Source organism: Eurytemora carolleeae, unplaced genomic scaffold, assembly GCF_000591075.1.
Source record: "Eurytemora carolleeae unplaced genomic scaffold, Eaff_2.0 scaffold95, whole genome shotgun sequence".
NCBI lineage: Eukaryota > Metazoa > Arthropoda > Copepoda > Calanoida > Temoridae > Eurytemora > Eurytemora carolleeae.
Window position 1 is genome coordinate 411,144 of NW_019396113.1, and position 22,844 is coordinate 433,987.

General features: G+C 33.1%; 3 protein-coding genes across 7 annotated transcripts in view; all 3 read right to left on the reverse strand.

Moving 5' to 3' along the window:
* The window catches only part of LOC111695319 (vacuolar protein sorting-associated protein 72 homolog), an 11,792-nt gene extending 8,913 nt beyond the window's left edge, over positions 1-2,879 (reverse strand). For all 5 annotated transcript variants that reach the window (XM_023464596.1, XM_023464595.1, XM_023464594.1 and 2 more), the window contains exons 1-4: positions 2,776-2,879; positions 2,080-2,157; positions 1,246-1,590; positions 127-284 (exon numbers count right to left, since the gene is read on the reverse strand). In XM_023464596.1, the coding sequence (XP_023320364.1) occupies positions 127-284; positions 1,246-1,590; positions 2,080-2,157; positions 2,776-2,838 (644 nt within the window). In that variant the 5' untranslated portion in view covers positions 2,839-2,879. The remainder of the gene's footprint in view (positions 1-126; positions 285-1,245; positions 1,591-2,079; positions 2,158-2,775) is intronic.
* Positions 2,846-21,745, reverse strand: LOC111695320 (60S ribosomal export protein NMD3). Its single transcript, XM_023464598.1, has 15 exons — positions 21,571-21,745; positions 21,081-21,160; positions 19,227-19,347; positions 18,293-18,391; positions 17,576-17,674; positions 15,888-15,994; positions 14,784-14,880; positions 14,506-14,589; positions 12,154-12,233; positions 11,872-11,935; positions 11,389-11,473; positions 7,018-7,151; positions 6,213-6,353; positions 4,797-4,884; positions 2,846-3,001 (listed from the first exon to the last, which is right to left on the reverse strand). Exons 1-15 carry the CDS (start codon positions 21,718-21,720, stop codon positions 2,901-2,903), a joined length of 1,530 nt encoding a protein of 509 aa, XP_023320366.1. The 5' UTR covers positions 21,721-21,745; the 3' UTR covers positions 2,846-2,900.
* Positions 21,727-22,844, reverse strand: part of LOC111695321 (DNA-(apurinic or apyrimidinic site) lyase 2) — a 9,951-nt gene continuing 8,833 nt past the window's right edge. The window contains exon 15 of the mRNA XM_023464599.1: positions 21,727-22,812. Coding sequence (XP_023320367.1) covers positions 22,588-22,812 — 225 coding nt within the window. The 3' untranslated portion in view covers positions 21,727-22,587. The remainder of the gene's footprint in view (positions 22,813-22,844) is intronic.

The following is a 22,844-nucleotide window of genomic DNA, read 5'->3' on the forward strand; positions in this document are numbered from 1 at the left end:
CTCCCTCTGAGAACATCGGGGAACAAGAATATACTACATCCAAGGTTCGAACTGCTGTTTTAACATTAAAGACTGAAACTGAATTCAAAGTATCCTGGTTTGAATGAATGAAAACATAAACCTAACCTTATAACTGGTCCTTTGATTTCACGCTTTCCACTCCGCATTGCTTTTCTTTTTGCTTCTAGTTCCATTTCTTCATATTTCTTTAAACTCGCGAGATTTAATCTTTCGGTCAACTTAGCCTCAGCCATAATCTCCTCTTGGGTCAACTTCCGCTCCACCTGGAAACCAAGATTAAAATAATATGAATTCAAGTATATCGTATTATCTTCATTAGCAATTTTCAGCTGGGACCGAATTTATTGAATTTGAGCTACGTTGCTGAGCTTCCAACTGCCGGTTCAAATTTAAACCATCCGATTCAAAGTTAAAGATTAAGGAAGGATTTGAATAGAATCGATGATTCTAATCTAAACCGGCGCGACTGTAGACAGTTACAATTCTGTTTCTGGAAAACGATATCGGAACAAAAAATAGTTAGTTTCTCGTTTTCTTCTTATATCTATCATTACACAACTGATCTGGCCATTATGCGATGTCTAGATATTTCGAGTCACATTACGCTTGTTTCAAGTTTATTAAACCTTTTAAATTGCGGAGTGCAGGATGGGATGGGAACAGACATTGAAAAATAAACCATAACGCTCTTTAATCAAACTAAGATTGTGGATTGCGGAATACCTTATAAACCTTTCACTAATTCTGGTAAATCAAATAAGGATTGTGATTATATTTTAATTCTATTACAAATATCTTACCAAGAAAGTGAGAAAAAATCCTTAAAAAATAAGACCACTAAAATATTACAGGATTCAAAGTATCGTTTTTAGCAAAACAAAATCTTACATACTGAAATTGCTTAACACTGAAAAATCTGGGAGGGAATGGGGGGGCCTTCGTGTTGGCGACCCCCTAATTTATTCGCCTCAGCACTCTCACTTTTGACAATATAACCTGCCTGGAAATATCAAGGATTTATTTGAAAAAGATTTGTTTAATGCAGAGTCGAGTACACTTACAGGACGGTAGTCCGTGTTTAAAACAAAAACTAAAATTAGCCTACCATTATTTTGATATTTAAGCTTCAGATCTACATTTTGAAAAGCCATTGAAAAAAGGCTTTATCGACCCCTCCTCCCATATCATTTAAAATTTAGAATTAAAATAGAATATAATATTAACCTTGTTATGTTTTTTCATTTTCATTTTCCTCCTCCGCGCCTCCGCATCTCGCTGCTTCATCGTCTTTATTATCTCGGAGGTTTTCTGCGCAGTAGATGCGCGCATCGTTAATCTCCGTCCATACTCCGGAGATGTGGGAAGAAGAACAGGTTTAGGTTTAGGTTTAGGAGCAGGTTTAGGTTTAACCTCGGCTCTCCGAGCTGGTTCCTTGTATGCTTTGGTTTGAACTCCGGCAGCTCGGCGCATTTTTTTCTTAGGTTCGTCATCGTCCTGGTCAGATTTAGGTTCGTCGTTCTCGTCAATAGAGAAATCCGAGTCCACCTCGTCCTCCTCCTCGTGCGGGGACTATAGGATGATATTATTAAAGGTAGGTGTCTAAAAAAGGCGCGTAATTTACTACAAACCCGATTTTTTCATAATCATTTCACTCAGTGTATTTATAAGAATTCTGGTTCTAAGAAACATGTTTGACCATGGTGAAATTAGCTTAGTTATGATTCAAAATTATAAAAATATGGAATTATGTGTATTCTCAAATAGGTTTACATTTTTCCAATGCTTGATAGAAAGATATCTTTATAAGATAAAACAAAATAAAACTCATTCTTAAGTACAATTTACACCAAAAAGTATGTTGATATTTTTTTCAAATATAATTTTTAATGTTTTTGAACAATGGAAAATATTATTGTATTTCTTTAAATTGCCTGATCAAGCAATTAACTTTTCTGCTGTCGATAAACATGATTTTTATGACTACAAAATAAACACCGAATCAACCAACAGCTCAGATAACTATTGTTTTCAATAAAACTATCTGCAGGACGAGCAAACCTGATAGTTAAAATCCCTGTCGTCAACCTCCTCGGAGAACCCGCCGTAGGTCGTCTTGTAGAAATCGTCCTCTTCTTCCTGCAAAAATGGAAAACTTTAATATGGAATAGCGCTAATCCACTAGGCCTGACTTCGATTTTCTAAAAACTTTTAAAAGGAAGAGATTAAGAGTTTAATACGATAAAAACAGCTGATTGGTGTTATTGTAATCCAAATTTGCCCGACAGCACACTTTTGTCATGCCTTTAGAGATTTGTGAAATGAATTAGTTCAAAATATTGAACTATAAAAGATACGGATTAGTGCTTTCTGAATGGATTAACAGTAAATAAGTTTCGACCTCTTATTAGACAAGAAAAAAAATTAATCATTCAATATATTCATTTTCAAAACAGCATGTTACAAAAAGATAAATATATGAAAATAGCGTTCTGAACTGATACTTTTATCAATAAAATATTATAAGCAGGATGTGTGCAGTGATACCGTACAATACAAAACTGTACAATGCACTCAAGCACTGTACACTGCAATGCACTGTATTAAAATAATAAATATATTTTCCCTAAAAATAACGGACAATTAAGACCAAGTAAGGATAACGAAACGAGATAAAGGAAAGAATTAAGAAAAATTTAACATTGAAGAGAGAAAATAGATGATCGTTTTATTTGTAGATTAATATCATCAAATTACCTTGTCAAGCAAAGTCGCCATCTTAGCTCCGGCAAACTCACGTCGAGCTCGCTTTGCCGCCATTTTGAAATCTGCAAGTTTAAAAAATAGATTTTCTGGCGAAAAAATGTAATTTAGAGGAAATATTAATCAGCCATAGTGCCGCCTTCCTCTCCTTTGGCTTCCCCGCCGCCGATTTCAAGATCGTCCAACATCTCAGCCAGAGTTATCTGTGGGCACTCGTCATCTATAATTAACAGTTAAATATAAAGCACATCGGTAAATTCGTGGGATCCTTTTATTCTTAAATGGACTGAAGACATAGCATGCGAAATTTTACCCTTTGAATCTCTATCTGAGTAACAGTGAGAGAGATTTTGTCGCTTTTATCTAATAAGTGTTCAATTCCGTTAATTGTCCATTGTTCTCACTGAAGCACAACGCGCATTAAACTTATGAAAAAACTACATTTGCAAATCAAGTTTTAGCCAGACAAATAAGGATATCTTATTTATCCTTGACCAGAAAACAGGTTAAAGGGGTCTTTTTAAATTACATCTCCAGTCCTTTTAATATTTAATAATTTGTGGAGAATTCCCTTCTATTTTAGCCCCTGCAACTACTGTTGAACTATTCCAACAAGTTGACACGGCATATATTCAAAATATTCTCCTCACAGAGTTTACTCAGATTAAACCTGATCCTAATCATTGAACTTTCAAGGTTACGACCCAATATATTTATACATGAGAACCACTTCAAATATCTGGTGGAATACCGGGGGAACAAATAAACAAACCATCTTAACATTTCTTAAATATATTATTTTACAGCTTCCCTATAAAATATTTTGTATTTGCGCTTAAATACATTTTTCTCTTCTTTGTGGTTTTAAATTTTAATGAACTCTCTGTGAGGTATTTAGACTAAATATAACACATAATAAGCAACGCTTTGGAGAATAATAAATCTGTACTTTGTGCACTGTGAGAATAGAAAACTTGATACTTATCTAACTTTATGTACTTTAAAATATTACTTCATTTATGAAGTTTGAACCATGTCAACAAGTTTTGTACCCAGTTCATGAGATATTCTTTGGTTTATATTTTGAACCCTTTGATGCACTGTATACTGTATAGTATGTACTCTTTTAAGAAATTTATGTTCTTTGTAAATAATTATTAGGATTTTTTTAGTTTTGTACTTACAGACTGTACAAAGAGTTATTTTTTGCTTAATCTTTTTGCTCTGTGTTCACGGTACATTGTCTGTACTCTTAACTAAGAAATATCAGTCAGTATATGTTCTCTGTACTGTGTACTTTGTGTAAGTACTGTGTAGTCTGTTTATGTACTGTAAAGTTGTACTGTGTACTCTGTTTGTGAACTGTGTACTCTGTGAATGTACTGTGAACTTAGTGAATGTACTGTGAACTTAGTGAATGTACTGTGTACTCGATGATTTTACTGTTTACTCGATGATTTTACTGTGTACTCGATGATTTTACTGCGTTCTCGATGATTTTAATGCGTACTCTATGAATGTACTGTGCACTCTATGAATGTACTGTGTACTCTATGAATGTACTGTGTACTCTATGAATGTACTGTGTACTCTATGAATGTACTGTGTACTCTATGAATGTACTGTTTACTCGATGATTTTACTGTGTACTCGATGATTTTACTGCGTTCTCGGAATGTACTGTGTACTCTATGAATGTACTGTGTACTCTATGAATGTACTGTGTACTCTATGAATGTACTGTGTACTCTATGAATGTACTGTGTACACTATGAATGCACTGTGTACACTATGAATGTACTGTGTACTCTATGAATGTACTGTGTACTCTACTAATGCACATTGTAGTATGTACTGTATGAATGTACATTGTACGGTGTAGTATGTACTGAATGAATGTACAGTGGGATATGTACCGTATGAAAGTACAGTGTAGTATGTACTGTATGAATGTACAGTGTAGTATGTACTCTGTGTATGTATAGTGTACTCCGTGAATGTACTGATGAACTCACCATCCTCGTCCTCGTCCACAGGTATCTTGTTCCTGTCCAGGTAAATATTCACGTTCTGTCTCAGGGTAGGGTCCTCCTCTAGATCATTCTAGATAGATAGATAGATAGATAATGTTGGTATTTATTTATTCTTTCTGGAGCGCTTACTAATAATTTCATAAATCCTTTTTATTACGTGTTTAATGAATTTTTAAAGTGATAACCAGAAAACTCTGAGATAGGAAGACGACTTTTAAACTCAAGTTAGGACCTAAACTGGTTCAATGAACATTAGAAATAGCAAGTGTACAGTGTAAATAGAACCTTTTTAGTGCCAGGGGCGTGAATAAGGATTTTCTTGAGGGGTGTGTGTGTAAATTTTAACATTTTTTGGGTTTTCACTGGGTTTCATTTCAATTTCCCAATCATTTCTGGGATGAACAAACTCTATCAAATAAAAGGCTTCCTTTCCCTCCTTTCAGCTTTCACCTGACTTAATTTATTCCCTAAAGGTTGTAAGGCTGTACATTATAAATTGAGACTTTCTCTGGAAACTTAGTTGCTTTGTACACAGAGACTGCTTTTGGACCTAGCTTGTGTTTCTCATGAACTATGTTTTAAGTCAAAATCGGATTACCCAGCGTAAATTTAAAACTATCACTATCTTTTAGGGCGCTTCGCGCTTTGCACAGAGACTGCTTTTGGAGCTAGCTAGTGTTTCCCATGAAATTTATCAAAATCCGATTACCCAGCGTAAATTTAAAACTGATGCGAGAGAGGGTTTTTTCTAAAGTCTCTATTTATAGTGGACACCTATATGATATATTCACTAATTACATTGACTACATTTGCTCTGTAAAAAATGGATTTATTCCAATCATTATAGATATGAAGAATGGAGATCAAGTTTCTAAATAACCCAATTAAAACCCCTTATTTACGCCTTTGCTTTTCACTTAAATTGTGCTTTGCTAGATTACTAGCAAAAATATTTGCTTTGTGACAACATCAAAAGTATTGCTATAATGTCGATTTCTATTCCATTGTTTTCTAGTTATCACTGTACGAGAAAACATATTTCAGTTCAGGTGATTTATTTAATACTATTTTCGTTGCATCCTTTCATCCCTTCATGCTTTTATTTCATATAAAGAATTTCCATATGGGGGGGGGGGCGGCCCCCTCCCTCCAGGACCCCCTCTAGTGCGCCCCTGGATTTAAAGCGTAGTAAAAAAAAGTAGATAAAAAGGTCGATTCGAAAGATGAAGGTTAGATAAATACACAAGATAGATAGATAAATTAGTAGACATAAAAATAAAAAAATAATGATCAACCATAGTCCCGTAGAACTCAGGTAGATTGATTAGATATAATAGATAAATGAATTCAGTAGATCAATAGCCGACTAATAATTTTTTATCGGATAGAATAGTTTACCGCAAAGTCAGCAAACTCATCGTTGCAGCTTTCTGTTTCCATGTGAGGGAATCCTTCCATATGCTTCAGCTTCCATTTCCTTTTCCGGTTCCGCAGTGCCTTGTCGGCAAAGTGTTTCTTCACAAGAACAACATCCGGCATCTAGAAGAATTATAAACAGGTTTATTGGACTGTATTGAGCAGATTAGAGGTTTATAAGAACTTTCAAATTAATTTTAAGAATTACATGCATGTTTACACTTAACCCTTTAGAATATTTCGTTGGTAAAATTGATGGAGATATCCAGGTTTTTCTATATGAAAATTTATTATTCACTTCAGTTCTCTGTATTTGTAACTTGTGGATATCTGCAGCGGAGACAAATAAGGAAATGGACGAAATTTACCCAAGAGAATTATCTCTTAACATAGCTTGTCTCTTTACAATATTATTGAAGCAGGGGTTCATCTAGAGATTATTAAGAAAGCTAGTGTAAACCAGATTTAAATACTTTGTGTAGCAGATTTTAATTCGTCTTAATGGTGTTCAGAGAATTTTTTGTTTATGTTCCCCTAGATTCAGGTGTGTAAATTTTCAAAAAAAAAAAAAAAAAATTGGACATTATAGGGCAAGTTTTTTAAAAACTTTTCATAATAATTTTTAACAAGAAATTCATTTACTTTTCCCAATTCAGTAAATCAAACCCTAAAAATATCTAACCTAACATCTAGAAAATATTTTCAAAAAGACGGAGGGGTTACTCAATGAGAATATTTATACGCCTTCCCACATTACTCCAAGATGAACCCCTGTACTGAACCCAACCTTATCTGTAGAAAGTTTCTCGAGCTCCGGGTTGTTTACATTCGAATTCTTGAGATCAAGTCCAAGAACGGAATCTCCGATGTTGAGAACGTGACCAAGATACGTTCTACAGTGGATAGGATCATCATTCATACCTAGATAATAATGATTATAATAATGATGATAATAATGATGATAATGACGATGATGATGATGATGATGATGATGATGATGAAAATGATGAAAATGATGAAAATGATGAAAATGATGAAAATGATGAAAATGATGAAAATGATGATAACGATGATAACGATGATAACGATGATAATGATGACAATGATGACAATGATGACAATGATGACAATGATGATAATGATGATAATGATGATAATGATGATAATGATGATATTGATGATATTGATGATATTGATGATATTGATGATATTGATGATATTGATGATATTGATGATATTATTGATGATGATGATGATAATGATGATAATGATGATAACGGTGATAAAGGTAATGATGATGATAATGATACAAATGATAATAAGATACTACTTTGATATTAACAGTTGCATTCCTACAGCCTAGGATAACAGAGCTCTGCTAGAAAGCTCTCTGCACTATTTGCAGTGGACGCTGAGAAAGGTGTCTGCACATATAAAGGGAGGAAAGGCCAAGCGACCCTGAACCCCGTGCTCAATTAGCTAACAGTAGCCACGGCCGGGGTACTAAGTCAAGAAATAGGAATAACAAGGAGCGTCTACTACGAATCCGGTTTTATATCCACTCCAATTAGCGATCAGAGCCCTTTATGGAAGGGCCCTTTCCCTGCTCCCTGAGAAGAGCTGCTAAAAGGGGACAACTCCGCATTCTGCATGCAGCGTTGCACACTAAATGCGATACTTCCTAAGGAATTCCGCTGGACTGGGAAACAGTATAAAATGTGGACAAATGGAGTGATTTTAACGAAACAGTCCTAATACACCACTCCTACAAACCCTTATAATCATCTCCAACTCTTCTCTACCTCCCATCTAACCTTCTCACAAGCAGGCAGCGAAATGAGGCTCGAGGACTTTTCTCTGTTGGATCCTACAACAAAATTACCTCTGAGCAGGTCACTTGATTATCCTTCGTTGAATAGCAACCCTCCTTGTACCGGAAAGTAAAAATGTGCGGTTCATAGCAAGGAAGCTCTATCGCTGGAAAAAGAAACTAACTTGAAGTGCTAGAAGTGATGACCTTGCCAATGCAAGTAGAAAGAATGTTCAGATTTGAGGCTGTAATTTCAATTAAGCAAAACAAAAAAAGGAGAGGGGTACATCTATACACAAAAGGGTGATCCTGCAATGTCTTATAATGGCGCAAAGACAGCGACTCGTAAACATTATTTCAGAAGCAGCGCCATAAATGGACGGGCAAAGCGAGGCAAGAAAAAGAGAAACTGCGGACGCACAGATGGAGAAAGGAGAAAAACAATGAACATTTAAAAATTATTAACTATACCTCGTAACATTTTATTTTACAAAATTTTCAAAAAATAAATTATGAAAACATTATTAAAACAAATTATATAAATGATTGATACTAATGAAAACCAAACTGATGAAACTATAGATAATGGTAATAATGATTATGATAATGATGACAGTGATGATGCAAATGATGATGATGACGATGATAATGACAATAATTATGATAATGATACCAATGATCCTAATGATCCCAATAATATCAATAATTCTAATGATAATAATGAGACTAAGGGTAAATATAATAATAAAACTTATGATGATGATAATAAAAATGGTTACGTCAATAATGATAATAATAAAAATATCATTCAATTCAAATTTTTGTATTTTCATTTTTTAGCAGAACACTGCAGATATAATATCTTGTGGTATTGTGTGAGAATAGTTCCTGGGTAGTTAGGATACATGCAATACACATTAATATAATGTAGTGCTTCTATTTACTGGATTTGTTGCACTTGTTCTAAACTCTTAATCGTACAAGGAGTTTAGATTTTCACATTTAATTTAAATTATTATACAGTTGTCTCTTCCGTATCTGTATATACAGAGAATCCCATAATAAGGCTGGTTCCCATCAGCTGTTAACTTATTTCTTTTATTGTCAACTCATTAAAAATACCATTAATAGGAAACATATCAAGTTTAGATATTTAATTTCTATATTTCAAGACTTTAGGGTTATTATTAGTCACATACTTTGTGAAAAACCTTGTTCAGATTTAGATAATATATTTTTTTGCTCTAGACTTGCCATGCCATGCCATGGCATGCCGGGCCATGAGGAGAAAATGATTTTCCTTAATACTATCAAAAAGTAATAATACTAAAAAGTGGAAAAGAAAAGGAGTAATACAAAAATATTCCCATTCCTAAAATTGATCCAATAATTAAAAATAAATGTAAAGCAGAAATTATTTGGAATAAGTTGAGTCCAATTCTATATTTCTCTCTTTTTAGAACATTTTTCTCTTAATCTAATTACACTAATTTGTCAAAATGAATGAAAGCAAGTCCCGCTTTTCAACATATATTTTAAACATATTAGAAAATGTGGGTCCGGAAAAAAATTCTACAACTTCGTATTTAATGGCGAAAAAGATTTGATTTTTTATTATCAAAAATGCGATTTTCATGTCCGAATTCCAAACAAAGAGTCCTTTATATTTGATTTTAAAGCTAAAACTCAATATATATCCAGATTTTAAAGCTAAAAACTCAATATATATCCGGATTATAAAACTAAAAACTCAATATATTTCCGGATTTTAAAGCTAAAAACTCAATATTTATCCTGATTTTAAAGCTAAAACTCAATATATATCCAAATTATAAAACTAAAAACTCAATATATATCCGGATTTTAAAGCTAAAAACTCATTATATATCCGGATTTTAAAACTAAAAACTCAATATATATGCGGATTTGCGGATTTTAAAGCTAAAAACTCAATATATATCCGAATTATAAAACTAAAAACTCAATATATATCCGGATTTTAAAGCTAAAACTCAATATATATCCGGATTATAAAGATAAAAAATTCCTACATATCCGGATTATAAGCAACGCTTTCCTTTTTTATTATTAATATTTCTAAATATAAGAATGCTAGATGCGGAAAATAAAAATATGCTGAACTAGTTGTTATTCCAGAAATCTATGAATAATTTAGTTCCGAGTATTCTCTCACTCTGTGTTCAACTTGGTTACAACCAATGCATTGAAACTATTTAAAACTGCAATAATAATTTTACCCAAAATAGAATAGGATTCCTCCATACTTCACCAATAATAATCCAGTAAACCAATAATAATTTTAAGTTAAATCAATTTAAAATATTGCTCCAATCTAGATGTAAACATATTTTGCATATTTTACATATTTTGCTAGTCTGTCTCTGTTTGAATCCCATTAATGTCAAAACAGCTGCACCGTGGCAACTCATACGAGTCCAAGGATGGTTTATATGCCGTCAAAATTGTATTTTTTTCCAAAATAATGTCGACATATGTTAATTTGAAATTGTACCCATTTAGGGTACTGTAAGCGTAATTTCAAGAGACCCTCCATGCCGAAGATGTTGATGCCCGATTAACAACGGTACTCTTAAAACCTTATACTGTTCAAAAATGTGAAAGATACCGTCGGTATTCTCAGCGGGTTTCTCCATTTCTTCATATAAACAAGAAATGCGCAAATCACTATCGCAGAGAAACCACAAATGAAAACAAACAGTTAAAAGAAACAAAACATTGATATCTATCCAGACTTGAATAGACATAGCTTTCAAGAGAACCGTTGTAAATCGGGCATTGTCATTTTTACATGGAGAAACTGAGAGTCACTTGAAATTACGCTTACATTCCCTTTTAATAGAAACATCCACGAAAATTGGGTTTAAGTGATAGACACAATAAAAATTCCGAGTTGAGGTACAACAGTTTAAGGCTAAAATTATCATTAGAAACGAGCCTAGTTAAATATTATCATAAATTTTATCTGCCATACACGTCGCTGAAATTATAGTAAATAGACGGCGAACTTTTTAAAAATTGACACGTGACAAACGCTCATATGGTTTAAATCCCCCTTTAACGATTGAACCTCAGACGTTGAATACCTCCATGGTGCCCGGGATAGACAAGTGTCCCCCAACTTAAAAAGTTTGCGCAGAATATATAGAGTTCAATTGCTTGTGCACTTCGAGATTTGCACGTATGGACCAGACTTAATGAAAAGAAGTTATTTAAACCGCGTAGACTGAATTCTTCTCTTCTCTTCTTCTCTGCAGATCAATGCCAGGGCACATGATAAATGGTTAAACCAGGATAGATAATTCCTACCTAGTTCTGAAGATTTGACGACCCAGCAATCTGCGAGAACATGCTTCTGAGATATCTTTCCCTGCCCGGAGAATGTTTTTCGATCCTAAAACAGTACTTGATAAAAGAATATAAAAAATGAGATAAGATAATAATAAATATATTTCTATAACACTGAAAAGAGAGGAGGGATAAAAAAGTAAATTTTCTTGGAAATAAAAAAATGGATAACTTCCAGAAACTGGAGGTGCAAAATTTTGTATTAAACCTATATTTCTTTAAATCCACCCTGAGGTCAAAACTTGTGATTGAAATAGCGCTCAACTACAACGCTTGATTTCTACGAATTTTAAATTTCGGGAAGATTTGCTTTAATTCTTAAATGGTTATCCCTGCCACGGGTCCGACACAAATTAATCCAATCCTTGTGACGACATACGATAAGGATAACGGAGTTTCCCCACACAAAAGTTTTGAACTCTGAATAATATTTTTAAATAAAACCTTCTGTGTGATTGGTTCTATATTAATCACTGTAAACTCTACCAGATCTCTCTGTCTGCATAGACTATACACACAATCTAATCAAAACCTGCGATAGATAACAATTTGAAGGTTTAATCTATTTTAAAGGCATAAAACGACGATATTTTCCTTATTGTTACTCGGATAAAAAAAGCAATTTCGAATTTCTAGAGAACAAAGCTCTAATTTTGATTTAAATGTTACAATAAAAATAATATTATTGAATTAATTTCATTGAACTAGTTCTGACTGTTTGTGTTCCTAAGGAATGGAGCCTTGAAGTAAACTGCAGCTGTGATATCAACATACTGACAAGTGTTAGGATCTATCAAGTGTACAGCCTAACCATCATGTTATATAATTATGTACATTCTAGTCAACATTTTATATAATCATCATGTGCAATGCGCAGTCTAGTGAATGTGGTGTATAATTATTATGTACACTGTACAGTGGTCAGTAAAAATACTTGTCAACGTGTTATAAAATCTTTCTGTACGCTTTACACTGTCCAAGACTAATCAACATTAAAATGTGTGTTCAGTTTACAATGGACATGTACACTGACCACTGTACAGACTAATCCCCATGTAAAATAATAATTATGTACACTGTACAGCTTATCAAAGTGTTATATAACTATTATGTATAAGTGTTGTGTTGAAACAATAATATTGGCAATATGTACAATGAAAGCAATAAATTATTCGTAAAAAGACAATAGAATAAAATAAAATATTAATTCGAAAAATGTTTAATCGTGGTTTTCTAATTCTGTAATTTTATATAAACTATTAAAGTGAACAAATTGTATAAAATTGTTCTTGATGAATTAACAAAACTTGTGTATTCAGGATGTTTAAGAATTTATAATGTTGTTATTGGAAAAATAAATATTTTTATACAAACTTTGTTTTTCTACTTCCAGTGTAAAGAAACTATTGAATAAAATGTGATGCAAATACATGGTTAATGTGCCCAGTTTACTGAAAGTACTAGAAACTATTGAATAAAATGTGATGCAAATACATGGTAAATGTGCCCAGTTTACTGAAAGTACTAGAAACTATTGAATAAAATGTGATGCAAATACATGGTAAATGTGCCCAGTTTACTGAAAGTACTAGAAACTATTGAATAAAATGTGATGCAAATACATGGTAAATGTGCCCAGTTTACTGAAAGTACTAGAAACTATTGAATAAAATGTGATGCAAATACATGGTATATGTGCCCANGCAGTGCTTAGGATCCGGATCCGTAAGATTTTGGCTTCCTTGATGCGGATCTACGGATCTGGATCCAAAGGGCAATATATCAAATCAAAAACTGCAAAAAAAAATTTTTTTTTTTATCTCAAAACCCAAATCTGAACTATTGAAAAAAGAGATTTAAAAAATTTCCTGATTTCTTAATGGTTCAAGTTTTAGCATAAAAAACGAAAAATTTGAAAATTTTGCTTTGTTAAATAAATTCAGTAAATTTTACAGAAATGATCCGGGTCCATTTTTTCCAGTGCGGATCCCCATCAAAATTAAATGGACCCTAAGCACTGCTGGAATGTTAAATAAGGTTACACCCCTCTTGAAAAATTCCTGTATAGTGTATACACATTAAGATAAAGGAAACTAAGTATGTATACAGATTAAAATAAAGGGAGAGTGCACGAAGTATGTATACAGATTAAAATAAAGGGAGAGTGCAAGAAGTGTGTATACAGATTAAAATAAAGGGAGAGTGCACGAAGTATGTATACAGATTAAAATAAAGGGAGAGTGCACGAAGTATGTATACAGATTAAAATAAAGGGAGAGTGCAAGAAGTGTGTATACAGATTAAAATAAAGGGAGAGTGCACGAAGTATGTAAACAGATTAAAATAAAGGGAGAGTGCACAAAGTATGTATGCAGATTAAAATAAAGGGTGAGTGCACAAAGTATGTATACAGATTAAAATAAAGGGAGTGTGCACGAAGTATGTAAACAGATTAAAATAAAGGGAGAGTACACGAAGTATGTATACAGATTAAAATAAAGGGTGAGTGCACAAAGTATGTATACAGATTAAAATAAAGGGGTGAGTGCACGAAGTATGTATACAGATTAAAATAAAGGGAGTGTGCACGAAGTATGTATACAGATTAAAATAAAGGGTTAGTGCACAAAGTATGTATACAGATTAAAATAAAGGGAGAGTGCACGAAGTATGTATACAGATTAAAATAAAGGGAAAGTGCACGAAGTATGCATACAGATTAAAATAAAGGGAGAGTGCACGAAGTTTGTATGCAGATTAAAATAAAGGGAGTGTGCACGAAGTTTGTATACAGATTAAAATAAAGGGAGTGTGCACGAAGTTTGTATACATACTATACATTACATTTAGTATATATATACACTATACAGCCTACAGGCGAAAATAAGGAAGAATTTACAAAGTATGAATGCACGAAAAAAAACTCAACTATTATAAAGTACGAATAAACTAGAAAACCACGAAAATAATAGAAAGTACGAATGAATAAGAAAGCAAAGTACGAATGGAGAAAATAAAGTACAAAAAAAGAGAAAGCAAAGTACGATGAAGTACAAATGAGTTATGTATAACAGGTTCCTGAGAAACTTTGTTGACAACACAAATCTGTCCAATTCCTCCTAGAACATGGGCCTGTTGCTTAGACAAACATACAACATTGTCCTAAAATATACAGATTTACAACAAATATTCATCTAGAACTTTTACATTCAAAATATTATCAATTTTGTAAGTTTTAAAAATAATAACATCCATTTTCTAGTGTATTTAAGTGTTAGCCATTTTTTGTACAAACTGAAACTAATGAGGCGCAAAAAAGAATATTTTCTAATTAAAAAAACAAAACAAAAAAATACCTTGCAGACAGGAACAACATCAACACTAAATGTATATTTATAGTTGTATGTTCCACTGTGCACGTCATGACTGATTAATCGTTTACTGTTCTGTGATCTGATCATTAAACCCAGATATTATATTCATTCAGAATAACTTTCTTTAATATTTAACCAGATAATTATAAAGTTTCTAAAAAAAATTGGAAAAGGGACAAATTTAGAAAACTTGTTTTAGCTGCCAGAATTAAAAAAGCATTTTAAGAAATATTCAAACACTGACATCTGAATTTCTTCCCCCAACCACTCAAGTTTACTACCATACTTACCAGTCACCAGTGCTAGGTGGATTCGGTTTTACCAGTTTGATATTAATTGCGTTTTATCTCATCATTGAAAAATCTTTAAACTTCCAGAGATGTATATTTCTACTTTTTATCTGAATCGCTTCCACGGACATACAATTTCAAACGAGAAAAAACGAGAACTCGATGTTGGTCAAATTGTGGTCGAAAGTGACCCATTGCTGAGACAAGAACCGAAGAGTTCATCAATGTGTAGGTGTGGGAATAAATGTGGAATGATTACCCCTGTATTTTGGGACAGGAAACTGTAAACAAATTGATACATCAACGGATCATGCCAAAATGAGTTTAAGTAGATGATCAAAATAAATCCAAATATAGAAATTGAATTAATTTACTTGAATGTTGCCAAAAGTATAGATTGCTCAGTACTTGATTATCATTTAGTTTGGTTCACTTCAAAATAATATTCTTAAAGGAACTGTAGACATTATTTCAAAATAATATTCTTAAAGAGACTGTCACCGTTATTTCAGGTAACGTGACCTTCCAATTAAAGAGGACCATGCCCGATTTACAACGGTGCCCTTTAGACCTCTGTCAATACGGTCGGTTTTCTAGCTTAAATGTCCCTTATTGTTTCTGTAGCATCAATGGAAAATAAATTTTGAAGATGAAAATTATGGATATATAATTCAGTAATGGTAGGTTATAAAAGCCACTCATTAAAGAAGGGTCACTTGAAATAACATCCCTTTAAGTATGTTTTTTTTTAAATCAGACTTCGGCTTAAAATATTTTGACTAAAATATCTGGGTTCCTGATGGGAATCATAGACTGGAAGAATTCCAGAAGCTTTTTAGCTGCTGACTCCGTTGAGTAGTAAAAATCAAGGCCTTCGTGGTGTGGCTTTATTCCTACGCAATCCTAAAAAAAATTTATTTTAAATAAAGAATTGATATATCTTATTTATAAAGAAGCTGCTCTGCGTAGAACCTACCTTGGTAGCACCGTACTTAAGGCAGAGTAGGATTCATGTTGTGTTCAATGCTCCGGAAAATTCCAAAACAGAGAGAGGGGGATTGAATCTTGTAGATCCAGAAAAAAAATATCTGTGGGATGCCTGCGTAGAAACTGGCAGCTGGTGGGGTCTTAAATGCAAGACATGTGGCCGCAGAGCTCGGCCCAGAAAGTGTATTGACCAAAATTCAATCCCCCTATCTCTGTTTTGGAATTTCCCGGGAAATTGAACACAACATGAATCCCACTCTCCCCATATTTAAGAAGCTGGTCTGCGAAGAAACTACGTAATTAACTCCATATTTAAAAAGTTTTCATTCTTGCAGATAGTAGATCGACCGATATTTAGAATATCCCTAATCAAGAAATGACTCAATGTAGAACCTCACATGATAACCCCCTCTTCAAGCTGGAGCTTGTTATCTCTATAAATAAGACAATGCTCTGCGTAGAACCTACCTAGAAGCTGCTCCATATTTAAGAAGCTTCTCTACGTAAAACCTATCTTAGTAGCTCAATATTCAAGAAGAAGCTACTTTACGTAGAACCTACCTTAGTAGCTCCATATTCAAGAAGAAGTTTCTCTAAGTAGAACCTACCTTAGTAGCTCCATATTTGAGAAGAAGCTGCTCTACGTAAACCTATCTTAGTAGCTCCATAATCAAGAAGAAGTTGCTCAACGTAGAACCTACCATAGTAGCTTCATATTTAAAGGGACTGTAAAGGAAAAATGAAAGGGGGTATAGGCTGAAAGCTAATCACTTTAGCTCTCGATCTCGACCCATGAAAGTCATATCTGATGTTCCTGTCTCGAGAAATTGATATAAAACTGTGTCAAATCTATACGAAAATAAATATATATACAATTTTGTATAAAAGTAGAAGGTTTAAACTGATCATATTCAGCAAATAAGCAACCAATCTGAAAACGATATCCCAGAGAAAGCCAATTGTAATTTAGGTTTACTTTTATATTTGTTGTTTCTATTTTCAATAGATTTCATTCATAATATTATTTTTACGTCCGTATTACTTGACCAGAAATTCCACCAATGGCAGTGCGGTAAAGTGGTCACGTGATACAGGCGGAGACACGTGACCGGTATACTGCTCTGCCATTGGTGATAGTTCTGGTCACGTGATTTAAGTTTCAGATTTTCAAAATTTTACATATATGAATTTTCGTATAATTTTAACACAGTTTTATATGAGTTTCTCGAGACAGGAACATCAGATAAAACTTTCATGGGTCGCGATCAAGAGCTAAAGTGATTAGCTTTCAGCCTATACCCCCTTTCATTTTTCCTTTACTGTCCCTTTAAGAAGAAGTTGCTCTACGTAGAACCTAGCTTAGTAGCTCCATATTCAAGAAGAAACTGCGCTACGTAAAACCTCCTCAGTAGCTTCATATGCATGAAGAGGCTTCTCTGCGTAGAACCTACTTTAGTACCTCCATATTTAAGAAGAGCTGTTCTATGTAGAACCTACCTTAGTAGCTCCATATTTAAGAAGAAGCTGCTCAACGTAGAACAATGTTTTTCTCTGCTGGGTTTTCTGTCTGATCTGAACTAAGGCGTTCCAATGATCCTGAACAGATTAATCCAAGGTCTTTGCACAGAAATATATGGGGGGGGGGGGAGAGAGAAAATGTTACCCACATTTTAACTTTGAAATGGAAATAATATTACTTTGATCTATTTCTGTAAAGGTGCAGATTCATTAACTATTCTCGGGAAAGAATTAAAAACTAAAACTAGATATCAATAATGAAGTCTGAAAATATACATATAAAATGTTTTAATTTTAGAGAAAATAAAACTGTTAGAGAGAATGATGAATGATAATGCCAGGAAAAAAGTCCTTAAGCTTCAAGTTTTCTTTAGCTTTATATCAGCATCGAGAGAATTTCTCAAACCAAATATTAAGTTTTTAGGAAAATATCAAATTACAGAGATAAGTTCTAAAAGTTTTGCAGTGGGCAATGGACATTACTTGAAATATTGCCAATGTACTAAAATACTTTTGATGCAATAGATACTGAACCTACTTCTCGGTGTACAAAGTACATTGTACAATTCAATGTGGATTTTTCAAGGTTTTCAATATAATCTAAATAAGTTCACAAAGTGCACGGTTTCATGATTCACACAAAAGTTCCGACCCCTGAAAAATTATTTAAATTTCTACAACAAAGCTTTTACTTACTTTAGCTTCCACCCTGTGACAATCAGTACACATCTGATATGCCACAACATATTCAACAACAAAGGTTTGCTGTAAGATGGCGCCTCCTAACACTTCAGCCTTGAATAAAATCAGGTTTTAGAAGGAAGGGGNGCAAAATATATATATATATATATAAACAATTAAATGAGTATGAATTAGAAAAAAAGATTATCTCTCACAGATACGCATCAAAATAGAAAAGATACTTAATCAAACTTGTGGGTAGGGAGCATTTTTAAAAATTAAAAATTGAAGGGAGTGTTCGCGAAAAATGAAAGGGTGTATAGGCTTTAATGCGATAAAAAGCGCTTTTGATCGCTACTAACCTTCCTTCTATCTGTTGCGTATATCAATTTAATTCCAATTTAATTATCATTCAGATATTATAAACAGTAGTCATCGATTAATTTTCGACGCATACGTATATAGTTTAAATTTTATAATATTTTTGATTTTTTTTTAAAAATAATTTTCGCTGGCGCTGGATTTTCGAACATTCCTGGAAAATATGAAAATGTCGTCTTCATTGTCAAAAATCCTCGAAACAGGATTAAATGTTTTCAAAAGTAACTTTCAGATCATTAAAATTACAAAATATTATGAAATATCAACTATTTACTTATGCGTCGAAAAATAATCGATGAATATTTTTTGTAATATCTGAATGATTTGTTTGGAATTAAATTGACTTGTTTACGATCCGAGTTGAATGTTGCATCTTTCTGAATTTTTATGGAGTGAGTCGTTTTTAACAATTTTCTCCTTATAGACACAACAGATAGAAGTAAGATTAGTAGCGATCAAAAGCGCTTTTTTATCGCATTAAGCCTATACCCCCTTTAATTTTTCGCGAACACTCCTTTTGAATTAAGAGATTCTTGAATTGTATTTAGACAAGTCAAATCAAATCTACCTGAATTGCAAGTTTAACTTTGATCCTCTTGCTGTGAGGTTCAGTCCACAAGAAGTTTGCATCGATAAGTTTAACTTTAGCCAAATTCTTTAACTTCTTTAAACAGAGTGCCATCAATTCCCTAGTTCAAGAAAACTTGACACAAACCCTCAAATATCTCTCTATTGACGATATGTCTGACGAACTTAAAAAATATTTAATATGGCCACCTGCACCAGACAGTATTATTATTTAATTTCCACAATAATAATTACCCACAATAAATCTATATATGATTGATTGTGTCCCATTCAAAATAAGTAAAAAAGCCGGAACCGATATTTTTTGTGGGACTTCACTTTGCGTCAGAAACAGTTTTAGAAATGGCTTCGCGAAGCGCCCTAAAAGACTGTTTACACTGTATAGTGTACATGAAAATATAAAATATTTTAGGCAAATCCAGAATCATTTNGAATAGAAGATTAGTTGCCAGTAGTCTGAGCAGTAAGCATTGTGCAACATGATGTGATTAGATTATAAAATTCAATGCAAAACATGTAAGTGGAACCGTGGGCTGTGTTCCTGGAGAAATCGTGAAATACTTGGAACTCTATTAATTAATTCTAGCTGGTTGCCTAGATTCTAGATGAATAATTGACAAAGTTGTACGAGCATAATCTAGGAATAGACAATTAATGTTAAATTTCCGAGGAATATCTCATCTTCATTAAACTTTACTTCTATTCATGGTTTACGACAAAGTATAATGTTAAGTCGTCATAACTTTCAGTCATGTAATTTTGTGACTTTCAAACAACAATTAAGATTAAAAATGTCTATTTGAAACTGAAAACGATGAAAAAACCTAATCTCAATTTAATCCCACACCTCAATATATACTTTTCTTGTTCACCTAACTAAATTTTTCTTCAATATTTCCATCTTAACATAATTAGAGTACCATGTTTCTTGTTCTTAAAATATTTTCACTGTTAAGAAATATTGCTTTTTTTTGTACAAATATCTGTACTTAAAGGGAGTGTCTGGCTAAACATGGTTAAATTGAGGTGAGAGTGCAATATTGTAGTGAATTTGTTAAGAAATCATTTTAGATCTATAACACTGTGTATAATTTTTAATTACAAATTTAAGTAAATACTTNAAAAGGGGAAGTGGAAGGAAAGGAAAAAGGGTAAGGGGAAGAAAAAGGTTAGGGAAATGAAAAAGGAAGGAAAAGTGGAAGGAAATGGTGAAGGAGATTTATACAGTATACACCCTTGGATAAAAAAATTCTCTACAATACTACACTCTCAACTCCACTACCATGTCTTGTCAGACACTCATTTTAAGTTACATTATCTTGAGAATAAACAGGGAAAAACATCTTCAAAAATAAATAAATTAAAAGGTAAATATGAAAATTTTCTTAAACATTTATTAATAATAATAAAATTAATCAATATTCATGTTGGTATATTCCTTTTTACATTTTTCCAATATGCTTTTTTTGAATCGAGTATACATCTATTAGAATTGGCACATTTTCATTTTTTTTTATTTAATGGTCCATAAACCCTCCGTGGGTCCCACACAAAGTATTGGCCCAATTGCGTCGGTTCCGCCGTTTTTACGTTAATTGGATATAATCAGACAAACAAACAAACGAACCAACAGACAAGTATAAATAGATAGCTCGGACCGGGACCGGACCGTCGACATAATTTCAACCCACTCCAGAAAGTGAATTTAAGTTTAGAATCGCTTGAAATAACATTGCGAGTCTCCTTAAAGAAAGTCCACTAATGTTATTGCCTAAATCCATTTTTATCTCCATTTCATTATGAAAGTCCAATTAGTCCTTCAAAATAGATCTACCTTGACTCCAGAGCCGCTGCAACCCATTGTTGTGGTGGGTTCAGATATCTGTCACAAAATTTACAGAAATGAAGGGTCACCTACAAGTACAGATACAATCGATAAAAAAATAAGTTGAAATGTCAGACTGTATTGAAAAGACAGTAAATATCCAATACATTACTGATATACTGTAAAATTGGTAAATAAGGAAAGCAAATAAAAAAATACCCCCTTCCCCTCCATTTTCATGATACTATATGATCACATCCGAATTAAAGCTTAATAAGATTTTTATCTCGAAATGAGGAAATTTTATGGATTAAAAATATGAAAATGATGGAGTATAGTCCGATTTCTCATCNTTCGGAAAAGCGGTAATTTAAAAAAAAAATATATGTTAAGGGTGTTTTTTAAGTTTAAAATGGGGAGGGGGCAATTCTTTTTAAAATATACCCTAAAACTGAGATCTTGAATACATTTCTACGGATTGAGTATGGCCGGGCCTGACCTGTTTAGGAATCCCTTCTGTTATATCAACTTGAGTTCTGAGACAAGCAACGCAAAGATTAGCAGGGTTCGGATCTATCGGAGTTCCACACTCACAGCACAGGATCTTACCAGCAACCTTGACCAAGTTCTCCTCAGGGAGCTGCTCCATTCTCACTTCTGAAACTAGAAAATATCGGAGCTTTAACTAAAAATATCAAAGGATCGTTACGATATTTAATGTGAGCTCTGAAACTAGAAAATATCGGAGCTTTTACTAAAAAACTCAAGGGATTGTATACGATATTTAATGTGAGCTCTGAAACTAGAACATATCGGAGATTTTACTAAAAATATCAAGGGATCGTATAAGATATTTAATGTGAACTCTGCGCAACTAGAAAATATCGGAGCTTTTACTAAAAATATCAAGGGATTGTATAGGATATTTAAGGCGAACTCTTGACACTAGAAAATATCGGAGCTTTAACTAAAAATATCAAGGGATCGTATACGATATTTTATGTGAACTCGTGAAACTAGAAAATATCGGAGGTTTGCTTTAACTAAAAACATCAAGGGATCGTATAAGATATTTAATGTGAACTCAAAAACTAGAAAATATCGGAGCTTTAACTAAAAATATCAAGGGAGATATACGATATTTAACTTGAGCCTTTATCAAAATCAAGGATACATAAAGGTTATACTTGGAACCAGTTCGTAATAAGAATTTGACATATTTCTTCAGTCCGGTAGAAATCACCATCAATAACGTATAAAAGTTGATCGAACATTTTTACATTTTTGTGGAGATTCTCTTTTAATACTTGAAGGTACTATTAATCACAGCTTTTTCGATACAAAAGATATAAACATGGGGCAAAATATACGTTAATATAATTTTTTTACTTTTGAAAATAGTATTTTTTTTTAATTTCCCCTCATTTACAGATTAAACTTATTGGCATTGAAATGAGGTTATATATAAATTGTTGATTGTTAGTCGAACTTGAAAAACTTTTGGAAAGAATAAAGTTCATTTGACTTTTGCCCATTTAAAGAAATCGCATCTTGCTTCAGGATCGTCCGATCGTCCTTCTCCTCTTCGGCAGACGAAGAACTCTCGTCCAAGGTTGGGTCCCTTCTTCGTCACCTTCCTCTTGAGGGACTCTTCCTTGTGCTTTAAGCAGAGAGGGTTGGGGGGCGGGGGTTTAAATATATTTCCCCATGCAGCTTTAGTCTCACCATTTTTAGCTTCAATCTAAAATAAATCAAGATCAAGAAAAGATGATC

Excerpts from the sequence above, each read along its gene's own strand:
- LOC111695320 (XM_023464598.1), bottom strand. The coding sequence starts at position 21,720 with ATGGAGCAGCTCCCTGAGGAGAACTTGGTCAAGGTTGCTGGTAAGATC. Across the intron at positions 17,675-18,292 it reads GTCACAGGGTGGAAGCTAAA|GATCATTGGAACGCCTTAGT; the intron begins GTAAGTAAAAGC and ends TAATCTGTTCAG. Across the intron at positions 12,234-14,505 it reads TTGTCAACAAAGTTTCTCAG|GCTGTACACTTGATAGATCC; the intron begins GAACCTGTTATA and ends CATGATGGTTAG.